The 25,693-nt window shown below is 38.1% G+C and overlaps 1 protein-coding gene across 2 annotated transcripts; it reads left to right on the top strand.

Moving 5' to 3' along the window:
• The first annotated feature begins 1,472 nt into the window (after positions 1-1,472).
• On the top strand, positions 1,473-24,566 carry irf9 (interferon regulatory factor 9). 2 transcript variants are annotated; one of them, XM_079594552.1, is made up of 11 exons: positions 1,473-1,800; positions 10,385-10,462; positions 11,858-11,914; positions 12,545-12,667; positions 13,137-13,314; positions 14,950-15,089; positions 15,280-15,343; positions 15,462-15,524; positions 15,643-16,038; positions 23,476-23,588; positions 23,941-24,566. In XM_079594552.1, exons 3-11 carry the CDS (start codon positions 11,858-11,860, stop codon positions 24,061-24,063), a joined length of 1,257 nt encoding a protein of 418 aa, XP_079450678.1. In that variant the 5' UTR covers positions 1,473-1,800; positions 10,385-10,462; the 3' UTR covers positions 24,064-24,566. The 2 variants fall into 2 exon arrangements, with proteins under 2 accessions (XP_079450678.1, XP_079450677.1); XM_079594551.1 differs by lacking the exon at positions 1,473-1,800 and having other exon boundaries at positions 10,360-10,462.
• Positions 24,567-25,693: the final 1,127 nt, after the last annotated feature.

Here is a 25,693-nt window from a genome sequence, read left to right as displayed (position 1 = left end):
GACCAAACATAAGTTCAGACAGTGCCCTGCCTTTGGTAAAATATATTCTAAGTGCAATAGCCCGAACCACTTTGCAAAAATGTGCTCTTCAAAAGACTGTAAGAGTGAAAATAAAGTAACATATTGAATGATTCATTTTACATGCAGATGGTTTCCGAAGAGTACAAATCAAGGATGATGCAAATTGGGTATCCAGTGAGAATTCAGTGAAGTCTTCCAAGTGGATTGTTCCTCTTGTGGCTAATGGGCCTTTTAAATTAAACACTGGTGCAAAAGTTAATTTAATTAACATCAGAGATGGGAAAGCATTGAAAGAAAGACCTCTAATCCAAAAACGTACAGTTCCCCTCAAAGCCAACCAATTGAAACCCAAGGAGTAGGCTATGTAGATTAAAAATACAAGTAAAAGGAAAGATGCAACATTTGATGTTTGTTGTAGTTCCCAATAGCCATGAATCTCTTCTAGGAGATAGAGCTTGTGAAGACCTTCAGTTGGTTAAAATAGTGTATCATGTCAACATGGAAAGTCTTGCAGACTGTCTGTGACAATATTACTGACATTGTGAAACAATTTCCAGAGGTTTTTGGAAGGTCAAGGCACATTGCCATTTACCTAAAAAATATATTTGAAAGATGATGCTACACCAGTCAAACATGCTCCTCAGCGGGTCCCTGCCCCTTTGCGAGACATTTTGAGGCAAGAATTGGATTGCATGACACAGTTAGGAGTCATAAAAACGCATTGTCAACAACCTACTGATTGGGTGAACTCCATAAACGGTATAATGGTGAATTAAAAGTGTGTTTAGACCCTTAAGACTGTAGCGACAATGACATCCGGCCAGCTGCTTGTCAAATTAGTGAATCGTGATTCTCCAAACACTTCATTCATTGTCTGAACAGACAAGAGATCTTTGTGGATCTCTAAAGAAACCAGCCCCCAAACTCCCATTCCAACACACACACACACACTTCAACACACGTAACATGACACCAACATTCCTCACACCAAGAAACCCACAAAGGAAAGGACTTCTACCATAAAGTCACTCTTAAATGTACTAAATATAGCCATTTGTGTGTTAAGATGTGTTTATAAACCATAGGAAAGCATATAAATGTCCCAGTGTAACATTAATCAAACTTTAAATGCCTATACTAATGCATAATAATGTAACTTTGTTTGCATATAATCTGAACATGATGTGTTTAGTATCATTTTGAATCTTGAGACCTAACGGAGTTGAATCTCGATAATAGACTGCAATGATATGATTATTACGATATGAATCCTTTTCAGTCGTAGAAACGACTAGTCCCAGAGCTCTGTCATAAATCTACACAGCCGGGGGTCTTCTGTCTCGACAAGACAAAGAAAGCTTCCCGCTCCCATATCACTGAAGGTGATTGGCTACTCGCGCCAAACGAAGGCGTGACCCATACAGTCTTTAAAAAGAGAGCCAAAGCTCCTCCTCTCTCTCTCTTGCTACGCCACTGCCTGCTCATCATGTAAAAGTCTACGATGAACTCCGTTGGAGTTCTGTTTTCTTTTACTTTCTTTATCTAAGTTCTTTTGTTTCATTTTCAAATTCTCCTTGCTTCGCCTTCACCTAAGAGTGAACGAATTTAGCGTGAATTATTCCTTCAGCAACTTCACTTTCAAGAAGCACGACACGAGAGCACGCGCCCTGCTCCGAGATCAAACGAGAACGAGCCCTGCTCGAGGAGTCACGAGAGAACGCGCCTCAGCACGAGAACGCGCGCTCCCCTACTCAGACTCACACACAAACAACTTTGCAAGTATTAACTCCCACGAGTTTTAATGTTTTAAGGTTTGTTTTAGTGTTGGCTCTCAAAGGTCTGTGATTTTTCTATGATCATTCGTGATCTCCTCTCTCTCTCTCTCTCTCTCTTTCTCTCCCCCTCTCGCACGACCAAAACCTCCGTAAAGCGCTCTTCGCATGCGAGGTGTGCGTTTCTGCTCTAAGTAGGCCCAGCCTAAATCAGAGCACTCTCTCTCTCCAACTCTCTCTCTCTCATCTGTTATCCGTTTTGTCTTGTTTGTTAACTGTAAGTAAATGTACATAGACATATAAACCGTGTATCTTGTGTAGTACTTATATTCTGTAGTTTTGCATTTATTAAAACAATATATTCAAGTCTGTTTCTGTGAAAATGCTTGTAAAAACGTGTCAATGAGATTTACGATCCAAGAGCTACCAGCGCTCATTATTTACTACATTGAGTAGTTTTAATTTTATAAACACAGGAAAATTAATGTTCACGGCCAGAAAGTTAATATTTCTTGGAGTTTGTAAGAAGGATAACTTTATTGAGAAATTGATAATTTAATCTGACGATCGTTCGCTGGGCGAACACCGATTTGATAATTACATTAATTTCCCTTAAGGATTATCTCATAATCGATCTGAAATAAGATTATTGATATATGAATGAGGAATTATAATTTGTTGTGATTGATTATTCATATATTCATATAATCCATTTTCACCTTCGATAATTTAATGTAACTGTAATATGCAATATATTAATCATATTCATGATTAGTTATTAAAATTCCCTATAGATCATTTGAGCTAATTCATACGGACCCAGAGTCCGAGGCATTTACCTTACAAGACCTTAATGATAATCAATAGAGAACACTACCAGATACACACCAGTGAAGAGGTGATAAGTTAAATGTCAGGTGCCAAGTTTTTTTTTAGTAAATTAGATGCAAATCAAGGGCTCTGGCAGATCCGACTGGATTCTGACAGTAGCAAATATTGTACATTGAATACTCTATATAAGTATCTTCTATATAATCAAGAATGGAAGAGGTTAAAGGAGATCCTTACCACTAAGCCTGTCCTTATGTATTTTTTTGATCACACATGGCCAACTAAGATCTCTACAGATGCCTCGCAGGATGGATTGGGGATTGTGCTTCTTCCGGCCATTTGGGATTTCCTGGAGACTTGTGGCCTCTGCTTCTCAATCTATGACAGAGACTGTAAAAACACTGCTCTCAAATAGAAAAAGAGACCTTGGGCCCTATTTTAACGCTCTGAAACGCAAGTGTCAAAGCGCAAAGCGCAAGTAACTTTGTGGGCGGATCCCGGCGCTGTTGCTATTTTCCCGGCGGGATAAATGACTCTTGCGCCCGACGCAAATCTAAAAGGGGTTGGTCTGAAGTAGCTTCATTATTCATAGGTGTGGTTTGGGCGTAACGTGAAATAAACCAATCAGAGCGTCCTCTCACATTCCTTTTAAGAGCAGGCGCGCTTGTTCCATAGCGGATCGCTATTATAAGGGCGGATTTGCCAGGCGCACGCCAGGAGCAGTTCACAGCCGAGGAGAGCGACGTTCTCGTCAGGGCCGTAAAACACAGAGAAGTGACATTGGGGATGATGGGAGAAACCCACCCAAATTAGCTTCAGTTAAACAGGCGTATAATTTGGGTAAATGTGTAGCCTAATCTAGATTTTTTTTTTAAATCTAGATAGATCTTTTTCACATCTTCACGGACACAACAATGATTTCCCTCGTGTGTTAATATTTTTCCTTGTAATAATGTATGATTTGCACAAATGAAAACTGATGCGTCTGTTTATATTAGAGAATCAAAGTGTATGCGCGTTAACACGCTACATTATGGCCAAGCACGCGCCCTTAAAATACCATATGACTAACGCGCAACGCGCCACTGTCTTTAGACTGTTTTTTTCCTGGTCAGTGGCGCAATTGCTTTCTAAAACTGGAAAATAGCACCACGGAAGTTTTGCGCCGGAACACGCCTTCTCTTTGCGCTGAACCGCCCCCGTGGCGCAAGTTCATTTCCTAATTTACCGACGTGTGTCTGTGGAGGGAAAAGTCTGCTGTGCGCGGGTGCAAAATAGGAATGATACATGCGTTGGTGTTCAAAGTCAATTGCGCTGGGTGCAAGATAGGGCCCCTTGTGTTTGGCTGTGAAAAATTCCATGGATATATTTATCGATTACCTACTTTTACAGTAGAGACGGATCATAAACCATTGATATCCATTATTCAAAATTACTTAAATGATATGTCAACTCGATTCAATGCATGATGATGAAATTACAAAGATATGACCTCAATCTAGTGTCTACACCTGGAAAGTATATCATGGCTGAAACATTCTGTTTTAGTTCCTGTGTCTTTAAAGTTGCAGTAAGCTATTTCTGAAAAGATTTCACGGTTCTGTGAGACCCAGACACAGAATGAGCTGATATTAGTTGATATTTACTAACAACAGAAGACGCAGCAGAAGATTGGTGAAGCGGTAACACAGTCCAGTGTCCAGCCGCAACATGGTAGCACGAATACTATTATTATTTTATTTATACTTGTATAAATGAATGACTCAGACATTTTCAAGTGAGCAATTTGTTACTGCATTTGGCCTATGTCCAATGACGTGTAGTTTAAATTTTGTCAACTATTTTTGTTAACTTAGTCATCTGTTACATATCCTTTATAGTTTTTATCATATTTAGTCAACACATCGTTTTCTTTTTTTTTTTTTGACAAGTTTTAGTTGTCTTGTATTTGTCCTTCAACTGTTTAATTTTCAAAAGACATTATTTAATCAGTTTGAGCTTTCCTGTCGTTTAAACAGTAGAACATGGCACTAGTAACGTCAATGTTGTTCAATTTCCAAGGAATGCATGAACTTATAAAACATATACTTTTGTTGCAATGTAAGTCTTTTTAGATAAAAGCATCTGACAAAAGCATAAACTTAAAACTAGGATGCGGAATTGAAATTGGTGAAATCAGCCACTAACAGATGCAACTTACCTGCTCTCATAGAGCTAGGTACCGCTCATGTGCTCTGCCGATCAGGTGGGAGTTGATGAATGCCAACCTAAATTGTTCAATGTGGAAATGATATCGTCACATTTCAAAAGTGAGTCTGCACTGGAGCAGGAAGCCATTGCACTTGGCTGGAGGATGCCTGGAGCATCTCAAAGTGGGATTCTGGAGTTCTGGGTAATGAAAGGTAGTGGATGGAGAGGAGGGTAAAGAAGGAGAAAAGGAAGAAGACAAGCTGCAGAGATCAGTAGTGACTTGTTAGAGTGACTCTGCAGGTATCTGAATGTTGAGCAGCAAGCTTGTTGCTGATGCAACAGCAACTAATCAGATGTGCTATCGATAACAATGTGACTGCTGACAAATGGACCTAGGACCTATCAGCCTGCGCCATCTACAGTTTCATGACAGAACTTTGTATTCACTTCAACTACATTTCTTAGATTTTTAGAAAAATGGCACATTTCCCCCAGCCAAATAGTTTACCAAACTTAAATGCATCAGTTTAATATTATTTAGAACAAACAAAGAGAACAAAGAGTCTGCCAAAAATATTTTCTCTCTATTATTCCGTTACGACATTTTCTATGGACGGTAGGATTTATAGTGGTTAGGGAATAGAATATAGTTTGTAGAGTATAAAAATTATGTCTATAGAAAGCATAGGCGCCGATTTATGTTTTCCTCCGTGGGTGCTCATGGGCGCACGCCCTTTAAAAAAAGTAGTCAAAAAATGTTTGAATTTCAGAACCTTTAGGAAATGGACAGCGGCCGACACGAACACACACACCTATTTACTTGATAATAAAGCCGTAAAGTAGGCTATCTTTCAACTCAGGACACCGCCACTTCTCACAAATACAGACAGGATTGAAGATGAAAAGTTTAACTGACACGTAACCGTGATCAGCTTCGTGGGAAATTAAGAATCAATGTCACACAAGTCCACGCAGTAAAAATAGTAGATTTGTTGACTCACCATTGCGGTAAATTCTTCAGGAGGAACGTGTCTCTGCGTACAACAGTGTGCTTGATGAAGTTATCAGCGATGATGTCCAGGTCCTGCTGTCGAGCCACTTCTTTGGGAGAGTTGTTGACCGTAGATACGTTTTCAGTTGGCGCATCCCACAAAATTACCTCTCTGAGCAGCAAGATGTTACAGGGACAGTCAGAGCCAGTTTCAAAAGCTTTGTGGCTTCTGGTAGTAACGTTCTCAAGTGCTCGCCTCGATCTCCTTTCATGAAGTCATATACATCTTGAAAAGTTGTAAGATGAACACCTTTCTGTTTTGCCAAGTCCAAACACATTTCTCTATGTAATGTCAGCCTGCTTCCCTCCATATCATCCCCATAGAACTGAATAATGTCTTTACAGTTGGCCTTCCCGGTTACAAAATCTTCAACATCTTGCATGTGTTTGAATACAGAAGGATTGAATCTGCAGTTCAGAGATGCTGATGCTGTATCCATGACCTCAAAATACTGCTGTCGGTACATTACCTCTGGTGTTTAAAAACTGTGTGCCGCACCTCCACTGTCCAATCGCCGGGGGATTCTTCTTAGTCTGGGCACATTTGGGCTATCCAAGTCAAGGACATGCGCTTCTGCTGTAGTATTTTTCCAAAATTCTTGGAATCCTTCACGAAGACACTTTATGTCTTCTCTCAGTGTATCAACTGCCTAGCTTTCTGTAGCTGCAGCTGGCTGTTTTGAAGTGCAACATTGACTGTTTCCATGCGAGAGAAGAATTTTAGCATGAGTTTCAAGGAGAAAAAGGTGCTAAATTTTAGCAGGTGCGTTAGGTGCTGTTTGCTTTCCCTCCTGCCTCTCCCCTTTCTTTTTCAGACAGGCCCTCCAGAAATTCCAGCAGCACTGTAGTTGGATGCAATGGATTGTAACAAGGCCGTTTTCAAGGTCCATCTGGTAGGGCACAGAGGTCTAAGAGATGAAGCGTTGTCGTCTTGAAACTCCTGGAACCAGGCCAGTCGCTTTGTTGAATTTCTGATGAGCGTGACCAGGTCACGTATATCTGTCAAAAAGTTGCGACATGCGGGAACGTTTTCGGAGACATCATGCACAACCAAATTCACAACATGTGCGGTGCAATGGATGTACTGTGCTCGAGGCTCCAGCACCTGCATGCGAGCCTGCAGACCTGCCGGACACATTTGATGCGCCGTCATAGCACTGTCCTCTGCATTTATTGACTGGCAGGGCGAATCTCATCAGAACGTCTTTTAAAAGCTGAAAAAGTGTGTCTGCTGTTGTTTTTGATGTCTCATAAAATCCTAAGAAACGTTCTTCTGGCTGAAGATTTTCAGTCACATAACGTAAGCAAACAGACACTTGTTCTTTGACCGTAATATCGGTTGTCTCATCCATAATTACAGAGAAAACCCCAGCAGACTGTACTTCTCCTGTTAGCTTTCTTAAGACATCGAGCCATCATTTCAATCATCTCGTTTAGGATGTCATGAGAGAGCCACTTGTTCTCCTGACGAGCCAGCGATGACTTTAACTCTGGGATATCTTTAGCATACACATATAGCATCTGCATAAAATTGGACTCTTGGTCAGTTTTTCCTCTAATGGCCACTCCCTGACAGGGAATAAATTGGAGAGTGGAAAGAATAGCCATCAAAGCGATTCTGGCATTAGCCATCTGCCTTTGTTTACCAGCAGAGAGCGAAGCAGCAACATTAACACCTGCATTAGTAGCTGGCATAATGCTAACGGCAGTGCGATGCAAATTGCCGTTTTCATGTGATCGAAATCGTTCGAGTGCTTTATCCCAGCTCGAAAAACCATCTTGAATGAAAGCTTTTAAAGATTCTTGGTCGTGGGTTGATGATGGAAGAGGGACTTTCATGTTTTTAGCTGTAGTGCAGATGTTACAAAACACTTTGTTTTTTTGTGGAGTCATAAGCTATCCAGGGGAATTTTCCTTTCCAACTAGCCTGGTATGTCCTTCCCTTATGTCGTTGTCCATCTTCACTGCAACTCCTAGCTTCACTGTAGCTCCTAGCTTCGTTGCTGCTCCTAGCCTCGCTGTAGCTCCTAGCTTCGCTGCTCATAGCTTCGTTGCTGCTCCTAGCCTCGTTGTAGCTCCTAGATTCGCTGCTCCTAGCTTCGTTGCTACTCCTAGCCTCGCTGTAGCTCCCGCTGCTCCTAGCTTAGTTGCTGCTCCTAGCTTCACTGTAGCTCCTAGCTTCGCTGCCCCTTGCTTCGCTGCCCCTAGCTTCGTTGCTGCTCCTAGCTGTAGCTCCTAGCTTCGCTACTGGTACTGCTAGCTTCACTGTAGCTCCAAGCTTCGCTGATTCTAGCTTCGCTGTTATGTGCTTCTGACAGGGCACCTGTGGTGGATGTCGATACACGCATAATTATTAGGTTTTGCTTTTTTAATAAGAAATCTGTCCATTTTAGTCTCACTCTGAATCTGATTACCGAAAGCACATACACTAAAAACTGTATAGTGGGGGGATGGAGCGCAGTCACTAAAGAATCCAAGAAACGCTGTGATTGGTGGATAGCAGTGGTTAAATTGGGCCGGGGCTCTCCGGGGCTCAGCCCCGGCACATAAGCCTGCAGTGGCGCAAAAAGTGGGTATGCGCTATGCGGTCAAAGCGATGTTAAAAAATATATATATATATATGTAGCTGCAGTTGTGCGTTTCTAAATCATTTCTGCATTTCCTCAATGTTAACATTTTAGAAGACTAACAGAGTAGGCATCCTCATAAGATTCCATCATAGAATTTTGACATAGAAGCGTCCCCTCTAATAATATCGCGAGCAGGCGCGGGCGCCGTGAGCGCTGAGCGAGAAGGTATAGGCTATAAGTGAGTTGTCATCGAAAAAGATGGATAAAGCAAAAAAGCTGTCGGGGGCTAAAATAGAAAAAGAAAGAGGGACAAAGAGATGGCATGTAAATTGATGCGACAGCAGCTAAATAAGTGGATGGTGAAAGGCAACGGGTAGGATTTAAAGTGTGACGTCCAGGCATATAGGCTAATGCCATCGGGACTACCTGGAGATTCCCGGTGGGTCGACATGCTTTTTGGGCTGATACATCTCATACTTTCTTCTTTCTTTTTTTCTTCTTCTTAACGGCCATAAAACTCGTACATCGGTGGCCCATTCGTTTTGTTTTGTTTTGCTTAATTGGCGGCGCTTAGTGCCGGTGTAATGCATTGGTCAAAAAAAGTCAGCGTAGTTTTTTTTCTGACACCGCATGAAACACATATAGATCAGCGGCCCATTGGTTATTTTCTTGATTGAGACTGGGCTGGCCCAATCACATCTTTAATGTGAAGTAGAAAAATGTGTAATCAAGTGATGACTGCTTAACAGTAATGTAAATGCTAATGTCCTAATACCTGTTGATACTACAACAATGCAAAGTATATGCTCTTAACCTTGCAGTTTTTCACACATCATGTAAGACTCAATTGCTCCATTTCTTTGCACAAAACTCTCCAGAAAGTGCCATTTAATGGTTTATTTAAAATAAAATAAAATACCGGGGGATACCCCATAGCATACCCCTGGATCCCCCTTGGGAGAGCACATAACATCAACTGCAATGTTTAATTTTAAATGAATGTAGCCTACTGGCAGTCTGGCACACATGGGTGCTCGGTATTTTCGGTGGGTGCCTCTGATGGAAAGTCCCCATAAAACATGGAAACCCAACGTGTGTGTGTGTGTGTGTGTGTGTGTGTGTGTGTGCGTGCGTGCGTTATTTATTTATTTATTTTAAATAGTGTAAATAAATACAAAACTATTTCAGTATACTTCACATTCATTGTAATTTGTTTTACTTATCATTTGTTCTTACAACATATATATCATATTACACCACATTTGGTATGACGACATTTCTACAGTGTATAATTGTTGCCTTCTGGAGGCTTGAGTGAGATATCCTCACTATCACGTGGTTTCTGGGAAGAGCAGCGTTTCTTTTGAAACGAATTAAACTGGCAGAAGGGAAATATGATGAGCTAAATCCCAAAGTGGGCGGGGTTTATGATGCTTTACTCAGTAAAGATGTCACAACACCTGCTCATGTTGTAGTAATATGCATTATTCCCTAAGTGATGTAGCCGCACATAGCAAAAGAATAAGAAGAAAACATTTTTTATTTATATTTATATATTGTGTATAATAAAAGACCGTTCCCACACGTTAACTATGGCTGTAAAAAAAAAAAAAAAATGTTAAGTCACGTGTTACTTAGGACTTTTCTAATCGTTGGTGAAGTCGGCCCAATCACAATGAGGACAGGGAATTTTTCTAATTATTTCACAGTAAATGTAAGCAATGTTTTTATATGATTACTTGGCCTTCGGCATACCGATACTTCACGAATAAATTGTTAATTCAAAAAGATTTCGGATTTTCCAACGAAACTCATGTAATAGGCTACTATTTGCCTGTATTTGACGAACAGTGTGATAATTCGACGCTGTGAGCCACTTAGCGCCCCCTACAAGAGTGACTCAAACAGCTCAGGACCCAGCTCAGGACGCTCCACTGTTTTGTTTCCAGGAATTTCTAGTGCACTGGGTTGGACAGGCAGACTGTGATCTCCAGAACTGCTGACAGTATACACGACCGAAACTAAAGGTAGGCTAAACGAAACTACAAACAAACTAATAATTTTCACAAAGTTTATACAAAAATGCCGTTTTGTCCGCGAACTTATTTATACAGGGAGCTATTATGCTATGCTATTGCTTTTGATGTGAGTTTAGAAGAAATTGTTGAAATTATAAAATACCTTGTTGTTGTATCTCTATTTATATTATTATTTGATTTTTATTTAAGCATATAATTCAATTATAAGTTTACAAAAAGTATTGTGAATGCGTCTTAATAGAGTCAAGGCATAATAATAGAAGTCATTTATTATTAATCATACCGCCGCTAACTTAACGTTACTGCTGCACTACCAAGGGAGGAAACCAAACAGCGATTTCTATCAAAGGACGAAGGTGATTGCCAAATTAAATTAATTTAAGAATTGTTTAGAGGCAAGGTAATGTAAGAATTGTTTAGAGTCAAAATAAGATGTATAACAACCTGTGGGTGATTATCATGCTTATTGTTTTAGTCAAGTGTGCTTAAGGAATCTCCATTGATCACTGTTGTGGACTAATAAGAACCCCAAAAAGCTCAAAGAACAAACTCAGAAACACATCTAAAACAGCATTATCTCATTTCAGTGGGCTCAAACCACATCCATTAATTCAGAAACTTTACTCACTTACATTCATTGTAGAGACAAAATGGTCACTCTGAGAAAAATAGCTGTGAACCTTAAAATAAGAGAAGTCTCTCTGCTCACTGCTGCACTGACAAAGACAAAGAGTTGTTATTAAGAACCTTAAACAGAGTAAAAAAGAGAGTCCTGACAGAAGCTCGGCCAGAGAAAAGAGGGTCAGATATGTTGCAGACTTTCATTTGGTAAGATACAAGGACAGTAACATCCGGATCAAAAGTGAAGATTGATCAGATCAGTTATGTTGGCTACTGTTGACTAGATGCTCAAAATGTCAAATATTAAAACTCTAACCCACCTTTGTATAGCTTAACCAGCAGTTTAATTAGTTTGACTGACCAATAAAAAAAATTAATCAAATGTATTATTATTATTATTATTATTATTATTAGCATTATTATATTCATCATTGTAAAGCATTTACATTAAAATACACATTTGGTGTTTATCATTTTAAAAAGTAATTGATTTTGTTTATGAAAACACTTGGCATGAGTGTTTAGATGAAAGATTAATCTTCAATTTAATACTAATTTTATTGGAAGACTATATAAAAAAATGTATATAAAAAAACATTTAGTTGGGCTAAATAGAATAACTTCTGCATACCTTATTGCATAGCTACCTTCCATGGTACCATGTCAAATAACATGGTGTTACCCACCTCTGAACTGTCAAATCTGTGAGATGTCTGACTTTCTTAAGACAAATCAGCATCTGTCAATCAATGTGGTTTTCAGATGGCATCTGGAAGGATTCGCTCCACGCGTCGTCTGCGCTCCTGGATAGTGGAACAGGTGCGTGTGTGTGTGTGTGTGTGGTATGTTGAGTGTGTGTGTGTGTGTGTGTGTGTGTGTGTTGAGTGTGTCAAAGGATCTGAGTTACTAAAATCTTTGATAGTTTAGTTTTTATTGTTTTTCATTGAATTAATGCTTTTTTTTTGTTACATCTTATGCTGTTAAATTAAAGTTTATTGTATTATTTTAGTGTCATCTGTGTTACCACGATGGTATTTTGTATCGGTGTGTATGACACATGCACCTTCTATTTAGTATTTATCTCAGATTGTGGAAAAGCTACATGTGATTTATACTAGCTGTCTCTTTACCACTTGTATTGTTACAGTAATATACTGGATGACAGTATATTATCAAGGTAAAAAAAATAAATATATTTGAGTAGTTTGGTAATAAATTAGTTATAAAGTATTTTAGTAATTTTAGTTAATGAAGTATTTTTTTAATAGTAAATTTAACTCCAATCTGTAAAATATAAAACATTGCTAGCTACCTATTTTTATGGCTTTTTGTATTTTATTTTTTTATGCGCAGCTGCCTAAAATTACCTAAGGGTCTCAGGTCAGAAATATTAATAATTATGATTAATAATAATAACTGTTTCTCTCTTGTGTGTGCTTTGGGATATAGGTGAACAGCGGGAAGTATCACGGCCTAGTGTGGGATAACACTGATAAAACCATGTTTCGTATCCCATGGAAACATGCAGGAAAACAAGATTTCCGAAGTGAGGAAGATGCAGCTATTTTCAAGGTGGGTGGGTGGGTGGGTGTCTGTCTGTCTGTCTGTCTGTCTGTCTGTCTGTCTGTCTGTCTGTCTGTCTGTCTGTCTGTCTGTCTGTCTGTCTGTCTGTCTGTCTGTCTGTCTGTCTCTCTCTGTCTCTCTCTGTCTCTCTCTCTCTCTCTCTCTCTCTCTCTCTCTCTCTCTCTCTCTCTCTCTCTCTCTCTCTCTCTCTCTCTCTCTCTCTCTCTCTCTCTCTCTCTCTCTCTCTCTCTCTCTCTCTCTCTCTCTCTCTCTCTCTCTCGGCTGGCTAAGCACTGGATCTTTTCACAGTTGATACCTTTTCTTCTGCTAGTATATCAAATTGTTTGTTTGTTTTCACCTCTCTGGAATTACATGTTGCTGATAATTAATTTGCACATTATTTTATTATAATTAATTTGAAAGATAGTTTGAGCAGTAATTCACTTATTAAAGAAATATTTTTTTTTATTAATTGAAGGCTTGGGCGGAGTTTAAAGGGAAGCTTATGGAGACTGGAAATGACCCTGCATCCTGGAAAACACGCCTTCGCTGTGCCCTCAACAAAAGTCCAGAGTTTAGTGAGGTCACTGAAAGATCACAGCTGGACATCTCAGAACCCTACAAAGTGTACCGCCTCGTACCACTAGAAGAACAAGGTAACAAATGGATGTGGAAACATTTTTTTGTAAAATAACAGGGTTGCCAACTCTCACGCATTTTACACCTTCAGTCTCTTTCTCTCATGCCATCCATATACATTTCAACACAAAATAATCCCTAAATTTGCAAAAATCCTTAGCATTTTCCCACCATAATGAGGCTTGATTGGTCTAAACCAGGGGTCACCAGTCTTGGTCCACTATCCAGCAGAGTTAAGCTCTAGTTAAGCTCTAGCTCTAGTCTTAATTAAACGCACCAGAACCAGCTTATCAAGGTCTTTAGGACCACTTGAAACTAGGACCACTCCTCGCTACGCTCACATACCCTGGTTGGAGCTAAACTCTGCAAGAAAGTGACCCATCAGGAGCAGGATTGGACACCACCCTGGTCTAACAGATGTTCGTGATTGGACTGGTCCAAGGGGCTGTTTACACGACACTGTTTTCAACTAGAAACGTTCATTCACACAACAACGGCGTTTCGAGTGCCTGAAAACGCAAACTTTTGAAAACAGGTTTCAAAGTGCGAATCCGCGAAAACTATAGGCCTATGCATTCTATCCTATACGCTATACGCAGTCTATCAGTCCATAGTGTTTCATTGCCATCTAATGGCCTGGCAGCAGAATACAGCGGATCTTATTCACAGCAGCGCCATCTTTGATTTTTAATGGGAATGAAAGCGAGGCTGTGAGGGACAGACATGCATCTCTTCATTGGCCTGTACTGTTATTTAATGTGTTTTTGGATTGTTCTGCTTATGAAACGCTGGAGAAATATCTTTCCATTTGTCTGAAAAGACATTTCAGTTGACAAAAAACTCCCGACAATATAAGCTGTGGAAAATTGTAAGTAATCTAGGAGCTTTATACGGAAAGTCTATCCCTCACAGCCTCACTTTCATACCTGTCATCATGAACAACATGTCCCATAACTAACACATTGTTGCATCCTACTACCCTCGAGTAAAAGGCCCTTTGTCTCAGTCATACATTAGTCACACATTACTTTTTGTCAAGTCACGTATACAAGGTCATACACATACATACACAGAAAGGGTTAATAGTTCTTTGTTCCAATCCTCGTCTATTTTACTACCTTAATCTAATTACTATGAGTATAAGAAAATGCACATATAGAACATATTAAATTCCTTCCACATTAATCTAAATAAAGACTTTGTTTGTGAACTCTATCGTCGTGCGTGCTGCAGACCACCCTTACCTATGTATGCATATGGTTATATTCAATCACTTTTTTTGCACTACTTGGTGATTACTTAATGATACTGCTATACTATACTACTTTATTTTGCATCCTGGTGGTTGGATGTTAACTGCATTTTCATTGGCTTTGTATTTGTACTTTGCTCAATGACAATAAACGGAAGTGAATTGAATCGAATGTTCTGTAAAAATACAAAAATCTCATTTTTTTATTGTTCGTTTAGTTTGTATATTTTTTGAGAAATTAATCTTTCTTAAACATCAAACATTGACTATAGAAAATGACATTTGAAGTTTTGCACATTCCTTCAACTTACATGAACAGCAAAAAGTCTACAATAACTCCAATGAGTATGTAAAGGAGTTACTTTTTGTAATGATTTACTTCATTTTCCTCTCATCATAGGAGGGGTGAAAGTAAAAAAAGAGAATGGACAGAAAGCAGTGAGAAGCATCAGGAGGAGACACAGCGAATCTGAGCATGATCAGGAGATCGAATGCAAAAAGATCAAAAAGGAGGTTGTTGTGCCCCAGCCCATCAACATGGTAAAAACATAACTAATCATTGAAGAGCTATGCTGTTCAAACTTGAATTAAGATGCTACTTGCAACATGCATGCTAAATAGAGAAAGCATGCCTTACTAAAGCAAAACAAACAGTAGAAAGACACATTTTACATTCCACTTAGCAGAGTATGAGTCTACAATGAACTATTTCCACTTCTGATCTTAACAGAGTGCACAGGAAAATGTCCCAGCAAGTGAGATCGGGATGCAGACAATCCTCTTAAAGTCTGACAGTAATTATCTGACTTTACTCGATAAATTTTACCTGAGTTTTAAACTTGGTTAATTTATGATTAATATTGATAATGCAAAGTGGATGACTGACTTATTGTTATTCAACACTTTCTTGAGGTGCTGAAGATATCCAGTTAAACTTTACAATCGAAACGGTGCCTTCGTCTGAAGAAAAGAGAGGTAACTAAATATACAATTTGATTCATTTATTGAGTAGAACCAATCTGATCTCACAATTGTTTCATGTTTAACCAAACTATTAGCAGAGGGTTTCTAAAAACACTTTTTGTCCTTTCAGTAATGGACACTTTCCACATAACCGTGCACTACGTTGGTCAGGAGGTTCTGCGGCGAGAAGTAAGGGGTAATGATGTTCGGATTGCTTACCTGCCTCCGTCACCTGTCCCTCCGTCTCAAAGCGGCCTTGGCTTCCATCGAATCCCTCTCCCAGAACCCCCATTAGACATGGTTGCAGACCCCAGCCTTGCCCTACGTTTGAACGATCTTAACAAATTACTGCCGTTCATGGAGCGGGGGGTAGTGCTGACCTTGACAGGAGGAGGCATCTATGCCAAGCGTTTCTGTCAGGGACGGGTGTTCTGGAGAGGACCGCACAACACCACCACAGGACCCTGTAAAATGGAGAGAGCAAGCGAGCTCACCCAGCTGTTCAGCATGGACACATTCAGACAGGGTAAGTGTTTCACAAGCAAATATGTTGCACTGGAAAACCCAGAATAAAACATTACTTGAGTAGTCAACTCAAATTTCTATGTTCCGGTAACACTTACAATAAGGTTAATTTGTTAACATTAGTTAACTACATAAGTTAAGTCAAGTCATCTTCATTTATATAGCGCTTTTAACAATGTAGATAGTTTCAAAGCAGCTTTACAGAGATACAAGAGTTAACATGAACTAATAATGAATGCACATATACAGCATTTATTAATCTTTGTTAATGTTAATTTCAACATTTACTAATACATTATACGTTAACATTAGTTAATGCACTGTGAACTAACATGAACTAACAATGAACAGCTGTATTTTTATTAACTAACGTTAACAAAGATGAACAAATACAGTAACAAATGGATTGCTCATGGTTAGTTCATGTTAGTTAATACATTAACTGATGTTAACTAATAAACCTTATTGTAAAGTGTTACCAAATAAGGTCATCAAATACAATAGATCTGGAACACACAAACACATATATTAATTATATTTTTAGTGTATAATAAGATATTCCTGTTGTCGCTGCCTAGCTTTGTAGTGGTAACAATCCATTTGAAGCTAATGAGGAAATTGCGTGGTTTTTAATTGCTCCCTTGTGTTCCAAACGGCTTCATTATGACACACAAGTGCCCTGCTCCCCCTAAAGTCCCGACTGGTTCTGCACTTCGGAGTGAGTAGGGCATAGGGATGCTCACTTCCGATTGGAATTTGCCCACAAACTGTGCAGAGTGGGGAGGTGTGAGGAATGGAATTGGGAAAAACTGCCATAGAAGAAGCTTTTAAAAGAACAGTATTCTTAGTGTTAAGAACATTTTACATTTAGTCATTTAGCAGACGCTTTTATCCAAAGTGACTTACAGCTGAGGACTAAAGCAAGCGAGTCATCGTGAAGAGGCAAAAACAACGCAAGTGCTCAAAATACAAAGTTCAGGCATTGCTCAGAGTAGCATAAGCCAGACAAGGGAGGATTAAAGCAAAAGGAACGTTTTTTTTTTTTTATGTTAAGTGCTCACGGAAGAGATTAGTTTTCAGTTGTCTTTTCAATGTTGTTAGGGATTCTGCATTCCGGATGAGGGTGGGGAGATCATTCCACCAGCATGGAACCGTGAATGAGAATGTTCTGGAGAGTGATTTTGTGGCTCTCTGTGATGGTACCACTAGCTGTCGCTCATTGATCGATCGTAGGCTTCTGGAAGGGATGTAGACTCGTAGGAGCAAGTGAAAGTAGTCTGTCATTTTAATAATTTCAAGAACCTTTATCCACTATAAAGAAGCTTTTGTCCAGAGGAAAGGTTTCGTGGATGTTAAAGGTTCTTCATGGAACCATAGATGCCAATAAAGAACCTTTATTTTAGGGCCAAAATATCAGCTGATATTTGGCTTTTTTTTTTTTTTTTTCGTTTTTCTGTTTGCTCCCATTCTGTCGCTATTAGTTTACTTTGCTTTAGCTTTGTTTTACAGTTTTGTCTAATAAATTAAATATAAATTATGTAAGTATAATGGCATTTGCTTTTCTATTATTTGTATGCTTTGTATACAAAATTTGCAGTCATCAGCTTGAGGTAGAGGGGGCAGAGGAAAGTACTGAATGTTTTGAAGAGTGTGTCTGAAGAGCTGTTGAGCTTGTTTTGGTAATATGGTGTGTTGGTATTGTGTGGATATTGGTAGAAAAAGTGGTGAATAGTGGTTGATACATACCAACGTCAGCAGAATCCTGATTTGTGCCATTACTGTGATAGAATATGACCCATCTCGTGGCACACGATTTTGGTCATAGTGCTCACCTTTCTGCTAGAAAGTAATTCATTAGAGAATTGAAGAGAAGAGAACGTAAAGTCACAAGACACATGCATAAGAAACAAACAATAAATGCAAGTTATGCAAATAAAATAGGCAGGCAAGCAGGTATAATAAACTGACTTTATTAAACCTAATGCATTACACTAAGCAATCAGGACTTTGAACTTTCCCTTCTGTAACAGCATTTCACCTGTTGGTCAGTGGTTCAACGGATCACAAAACTCACAGTTCGGATCATATATTACTGAGTCACGGATCAGATAATTTTTCGGATCAGCAAGAAAAAAAAACGACAGGGGGGTGTGGGGGTAACTTTGCTTTCCATTTATTACATAATGTTACGGATCCATGAGGGAGGACTCAAATTGCAGAAATTAGTGATCAGGGGTTTATTTAATAGACATCAGACAAGACGGGATATTGTGAGGGAGAGGAGGTGAACAGTCCAAACAGTAGGCATGGATGAGGCACAGAATGCCAGCAAGACACAGAATGCCAGCAAGAGACTGTCTTGCTGCTTGGCTGATGATAAGCGGCCAGGAAAGCTCAGCTTGGAGGACAAACTAGGGACGACAAAAGACACAGCAAGCACAGGACACGGCGAGACTAGACCAGATGAGGCTAAAGTAAGCTCTGACTAGTAGAAACTACAGTAGACTGTCAAACCAACAATGTAGCACACAAAGTTTATGGCACATAGAAAGTATATAACGAACTGGCAAAACATGAGGGCAAGAGAACATATATAGGGAGCTGAGAACATGAGGAACAGGAGACAACACTCGTGGTACAGGCAAACAAGGAGGCAGGAACAGAGGAGCACATGGCCAACACAAACAAAGACAAAGACAAAGAGCCATATGTTCAAGCACAACACAAACATAGAGACATGAAACAAAGACAACACAGACAAAAGTTGCCAGGGCAGAACCCTGACACATAAAGCACACTTTAAGTACTCCGATCCCACAGCAAAAAGTTCAAACGTTATTAAAGGCATGTGTGAACAGTGAGTAAAAATAAGAACTAATACACTAATTGCAAGCATAGATAAATACAAAATAACAAAGTTACAAATAAAGTAAGGTCTAACTGTAGTATTCATTTCAGGTACGTGATAATTGAATGTAAAATAACACTTGGGAATAACATGGGAATTCAACTTTGTTGTCTGAAAACCCAAGTTTGGGTGCATTAAGACCTAATGCACAGATCCAATATAAGGATACATATTCGTTTTCTTTCTCAACTGTTTACGTTCACTTAAGACATAACCGACTGTGTTTACGAGAATACTTGCAGAGATGTGTATTTTGACATTTTGTGTGTATGTGTTCATCCAAGTGCAAAGAGACACGAAAGAGCAATCAATTTTGAGTTTGCGCGCTATCTGAAACACGACTCGCTCTGTGTGCGAGCGCTTCGGTCTGTGTGTGCGTCTGTGCCTCTTTTAAATTCTCCTTTGCCTCGTCTAGCGCTGGAATGGTTTAAAATCTATTGAATGTGTAAACTGGCAAGACAAAACACATACAAATTCTAAAGTTTCACTTGGTGGTTAAACTTGCAATTAATCCGCGAATCACATGTGTGCCGAATCGTGGGGCCTGGTCCTTACGGATCACGGATCAACTGTCCATTTAACTCATAAAATCATCTGATTCTGGACTAAATTTTCTCATTGTCTTTCTATCACTCACAGCTCTGCGCATGTGCTTCGTTCCACGCCACTTTTAAGCCAAACGTCCGCAGACAACCATTATACTATACAAATACATGACAGTATTTGAAACTCCAAATGAAACAGTTACAGTTTTTCTCAGGTCGCTTTGGTGCATTTTTCACATCATCCCTAACATGTGCAAAATAATAAGTGCATTTCTCAGAACAATTTGTACGAACTGCAATATAGCCTACAATAGATATGTTTCTAAAGTTAGTCAGTCACTAAAAATCTTTAGTACATCTCTCAAAAGTAAATATTCATGCCAATGATCATGTCAGTGTCATCAGAATGATAAGTCATTGAGTCATTGTTCACAAACAAGGTCGTCAAAATGTTTAGGCATGTTGTCAATGTAACTGTATACTTTGACAGTATTACCTGATGTAAACTTGGCTACAGTTTGGATGACAGTTACTGTATTGAAAATGCACAAGGCTGCACTTCTATGGCATATCAATTTCAACAGTACTATTTACATATTACTGTATGTGGGTTATTGATTGAAAGAGACTGGACAGGATTTTGTTTTTCACAGCTCTCTATAAACAGACCCCTCTCATCATCAGGGATGACAGCCCTGTAGAGAGTCTCTAAAAAGTTGAGTAGATGCTAGGTGTTGTATGGCCCTATAAGGGGGATATGGGTTAGGACACCATGCTCTGAAATAGCAGCACACATGGTGATATTTCCTCCCCGTTGGCCTGGCAAATCCACAGTAGCTCTGTAACCGATGATATTCCGACCCCGCCTTCTGCATTTGCTCAGGTTGAAGCCAACCTCATCCACGTATACAAAGTTGTGAGAGGGTTCACTTGATTCCAACTCCATTATACGCTATATCCCAGAACACACAGTTTAATTTGTTTTGTGTAAATGTGTAAAACTATGCTTGAAAGTTTATGACAAATAGTTCCAACAATTTTGCATGTAATGGCTTATGCAAGGAACTAATGCCTAGATGTTTTGAGGGGTAAGACTATTCAACAGAGAACCATCTACTATATTTTGATCATCATGACATGAGCAATTGAAAATGTGGAAAAAAAGTGACACTTGTACATTATCAATTGCAATATGTACAAAAGCAATTGCAATTTGTTCAAAGGAATAAGAAATTGCTTTAATGATGTGCACAAGTGACTAGATGATTTGGAATTTGTACAAGTAGTATCAAGAATTGCACTTTTGATCTAAGAAATGCACCAAAGCGACTGAGAAAAACTGTAATATACAGTATTCACAACTAAATTTGTTGGTGTTTTCTTTTTCTATTGTGTTGTTTTCCACGTCTTGTTATTAGACTTGTGTGCTGTCTAGTTGTGTGTTTGAGTTTGTGTTCTTTTCTTGTTTAACTTGGGTTGTGTTTTCGGTTTAGAAAATGTAAGCTTTGCTCTTATGATTCCATGTCTTGGACTGTTCTTCCTCGAGACTCTTACACAGTTTAGAATCAGATCTTTAAACAAAAGGAAGTGGATGCAATATTTGAATGCTACCACATAGCATCCACAATCTACAGGCTCTGTTTTGCATTATTTTATAATTTTCCTGTTATCACTGTAAAGCTGCTTTGAAAAAATCTGCATTGTATAAACACAATATAAATAAAGGTGACTTGACTTCAGTGTACTACTACAGTAAAATGTGAATCTTAAGTAAAGTCTTATCTGTTTATTTTTAATAATTCAAACATTTAATTAATCTATTTGAATAAAGTGTGAACTCATGCAATGTTTACGCGTTAGGTCAGTAGGCGGAGAGTCGGCGGTCTTTAATGGCTGTTCAAATGCATTCAACCACATGAGTGTTTTATGAAAGCAATCCGGTCGAATGCTGTTCGACTACCTCTGGAAGTGGTCGAAAGTGGTCGACCAAAACGCATCTTGGAAACAGGGACTCTAACGTACAAATAAACCAAGAAAAACTTTCTTTAAAAAACGGGACGTATTTTTGTTAGCTGGATATAGCCTTTGCTGAGGATCTGTGCACGGATCTGGCTGACTCTGGGCTCTGGCTAGTAATAAACAGTAACTGAATTTAAATAATATAATAATATTTTGAGCTCTGTTATTAACCTTTAATATTATAGTAATGTGCAAGTAAGGGCTCCCTTATATACTTTATAGCATTAGCAGACATATTTTATTTATCCTTAAGAAACCTTGGTAACACTTTATAATAACTGCACGCTATTAATCATTAGTTAAGCATTAGTAAACAGTTCATTCGTCATTTATAAAGCATTAATAGACATTAATAAGCAGTTTATAAATACAGCTATTAATGCTTTATTCTTGATTAATTAGCATATCTATAATGTGTTTAATAATTGTATTTACTTTATTAACGATCAATTTATCATTTCTAAATGAAGTATAACATTATTTACAAACCAGTAATTTAGGAGTTGTCAGTGATTCATAAGATCACTTAAAAAGTGTAAGTAAATGTAGTAAATTCAGGTAGTTACAAAGCATTTACTAGTGGTCAGTTAACTATTTTTGTGAGCCCATCTAAAGTGAGGACTAGTTATGCCTTCTAAAGCATTTACAAATGACATTTAAAGGCTCATTTATCTTCTGAACAGAAAAAGGGAACAAACACAACACAGTGATACAGAACATAAAAAGGGGAACAAACACAACACAGTGATAGAACATAAAAACGGAAACAAACACAACACAGTGATACAGACCATATAAATATTTTCTTTAAATAAGTCTTTAAATCTCCTTTGTAAATGCTTTACAAGTGCTAGTCCTCAGTTTAGGGGAGCTCACAAAAATAGTTAACTAACCACTACTAAATGCTTTATAACTACCTGAATTAATTATGAATTACAGTATAAATAAATGTCAATAAAGCATTTATTAACACACTAAGTAACTATTACTATATTTCTGAATGCTAAGATGTATGAATTTATATAAGTTTATTAATCATTTACTTACACTTTCTAAGTGATCTTATGAATCACTGACAAATCATAAATAACTGGTTTGTAAATGATGCAATACTTCATTCAGAAATGATAAATTGATCTTTGATAAAGTATGAATATACAATTATTAAACACATTATAGATATGCTTTTAAATCAAGAACAAAGCATGTATAGCTGTATTTATAAACTGATTATTAAGGTCTATTAATGCTTTATAAATGATTAATTAACTGTTGACTAATGATTAATAGCGTGCAGTTATTATAAAGTGTTATCGAAACGTTTAATTATAAGTGAATTCATTTAAAGACAGAGACACAATTTGTTCATTAAACCACTGTTTAATACATTTTTTTTTTTAAAAGCAATTTTATGTTTAGTTTTCTCCCCCCTTCTGTACTGAATCCATACCGAACCGTGACTTCAAAACCGAGGTACGTACCATCAGTTTTGTGTACCGTTATACCCGGGTACACATGTTGTAATACAACAACTGTATTCCCAACGCCTCCATGTTGCTGTGGTTGTTTTTCGGTGTGTAGGCATACCAACGCAACAGCATTGCCATAGAAAACAATGCAAATATTTTGGAGAATGCAAGGGACACACAAATCAGACCTGAACAGTTGACAATACAGTGTGGACATTCAGTCATTTAGATCAGATTACAATTGGATGAAGAAATATTCGGATTTGGACTGGCAGTGTGAACTAAGTCCCCCAATGAGCAAGCCAGAGTCAATTGTGGCAAGGAATAAATAAATAAAAAGCTGGTTTTAGATACAGGATACAAAAACGATGGGTCAGTTCTCCTCCGACTATATAGTGTAAACATATTGTCAACATTAGCTAGCTATGTTTCTTTCCTCTTCTGATTCCCTGTATACAGTAATACCAAGTTTTGAAGATTTTCTTTCCTATTCTCAGAGTTGAATGCTTTTCGCAATGGAGGAAAAGAACCTCAAAGTGAGATCACGCTGTGTTTCGGAGAAGAACTGTATGATGGAGACAACATCTCTGATAAACACATCATCATTAAGGTAAAGACCTCGTGTGAAGGTATAATGTGTGTATATAGATCAGATGCATTTGTGCTGTAAGGGAATGCTTTAGCTGCTACCTGGAATACAAACTTTATTGAAAGGGTTAGTTCAGCAAAGTCATTTTTGAATAATCAAATCAAATGATAGTGTGAAGACACCATCTCATTCACCTTTGTGCAGTACAAAACAAGACTCAGATCTTGCATGTTAAGACCATTTGTGTTGCAGCATGTTTGAATGTTTTGAATTGGAAATAAACATGAAGGAGGTTTTTCGGAGATGTACAGCAAAAAAAAAAAAAGAGTCGTTGTTTTGGGTGCACTTTTCATTTTAATTTTTCTCTCTCCAGATCTCTCTCCCATGGGTTGAGTTGCAGATAGAAGAGGTCAAGACCCTAAGAGACCCTATTGCAATTCTCAAATGTTTGGCCAGCCAGTCTCCTACAGGGGAAGTGACTCTGAGCCTTTGTTGAAGTATCAGAGTAACAAACCTCTAAGATATCACTTGCAGCATTCTAAACATTAAGGATGAAAATGAAGAGGAAAATGGCTTGAGACAACTGGTAGAAACTCATTACTGTACATAGTTAGTGGAAACGCTGCAATTATTAGTTGCTTAAATATATAGCCAGATAGCAGGTAAATATTTATTAGTAATACAAAGACATGTCAATAGCCATGTCGGCCAAAAGCTGAATACCTTTGTCCAAAGCGGGCCAACTGGGGCTCGAGGAGTGGTCATGAACAAAGGCAGAGTTTACCAGTCATGCGACGGTCAACACTGCTGTTCATTTCCCATGTTGTCAGACTACTAGCTAACTTCAACATTTAAGACATTTTAAACACTTTTCAGCTCAAAACTCACTTTCAGACAAAAAGTGTGAGTGTTTGAAATAACTTCCGATAACGCTAATGTATTATTGAATTTGTCACTTTACATTAATCAATGGCAATAAATGTTGTTGTTGTCACTTGCCTTGTCCTCTCCTGTCTCAATCGTAAAGAGTGCTTCACTTTTCTTGGATTCCATCGACAAAAAAGTAAGTGTGAGGCTACTTGTTTTAGCTTATACCGCCTTTTAGTCATCAATTGCTGTACAAAAACAATTAAGCATGCCAGTATCAGGGGTGTTGTGCATCTGTTTTAGTGATCCAGTTAAGCACTGATGGTGCTGGAAACCTCTTCTACTTATTTTTCATCATCATCATCATCCCCAAAAAGTGTGTATTCTAGGCCATTGGTCTGATCTTTACCAAATTTCATAAACAGCAGCTTGGGAAAGTGATGGCAATTTGATTTATCAAACCATTGCAAAGATTTAAGCATACTTTAATATAATCTAAAACTTAGTCTGCTGTCGCACATTTTTCACGAATTGACCTCTCCTAACCACAATGTTTAAACTTCCACCAATAACTCAATAACACAAATGTGCATGATAGAATCCTTGCTTTAAGCAATAACAACTTATTTATATTTTCTTATTATATTTCTTTATATGTGTCTTTCAAAATGTAAAATGTACACTTGTCAAATCTTTACCAAACTTTGCCGACATCAGCTCTACACATTGCTGGCAAAAAGTTATCGAAATAATTTTGAGACATTTAATCGCTTAGTAGTAGATACTATCAGATATAAATTTTCAACTGACAGAGGCTTTAATACTAATGTCTGTTTTTTTATCAGTTTGAATAACAAATAAATGCACAGAACCAGTTAACTGACAATATAGTTTTATATAATTAGTTTAAAAAGAACTCAGAAACGCTTATAGATCATTAAATGTTAATTTAACTGTTATGTAGCCCAGTAATATTAAAAACCTATTAGTCCAGTTGCCTGACGTGATTAAATAAATTATAATAATATCTTCTAAATATAGTTTTAATCTTGTGTGATTTGATCATAAGAGTTTTGTCTGGCTGGTGATAAAGATACTTTAAAGTTTGTCATATTTTTTTAAATATTGCAAAGTGGCCAAAATTATTTTGGTTTTGTTTTCACATACGTTTTAATATTCATACATCTCATCTGTATAACGAGTGTATTGTAGGTCTGTTTTATTGATTGTTGTGCTTGACCCTCTCCCTCTTCCCACCC

The sequence above is a fragment of the Phoxinus phoxinus genome (assembly GCF_949152265.1).
Source record: "Phoxinus phoxinus genome assembly, chromosome: 21".
Classification (NCBI taxonomy): Eukaryota; Metazoa; Chordata; class Actinopteri; order Cypriniformes; family Leuciscidae; genus Phoxinus; species Phoxinus phoxinus.
This window is presented reverse-complemented; position numbering and strand designations above follow the sequence as displayed.

What these genes read in the sequence shown, in the direction of transcription:
- irf9 (XM_079594552.1), top strand. Translation starts at nt 11,858, where the DNA reads ATGGCATCTGGAAGGATTCGCTCCACGCGTCGTCTGCGCTCCTGGATA. An exon ending in AAGATGCAGCTATTTTCAAG is followed by an intron (nt 12,668 to 13,136) that starts GTGGGTGGGTGG and finishes TATTAATTGAAG; the next exon opens with GCTTGGGCGGAGTTTAAAGG. An exon ending in CGTACCACTAGAAGAACAAG is followed by an intron (nt 13,315 to 14,949) that starts GTAACAAATGGA and finishes CTCTCATCATAG; the next exon opens with GAGGGGTGAAAGTAAAAAAA.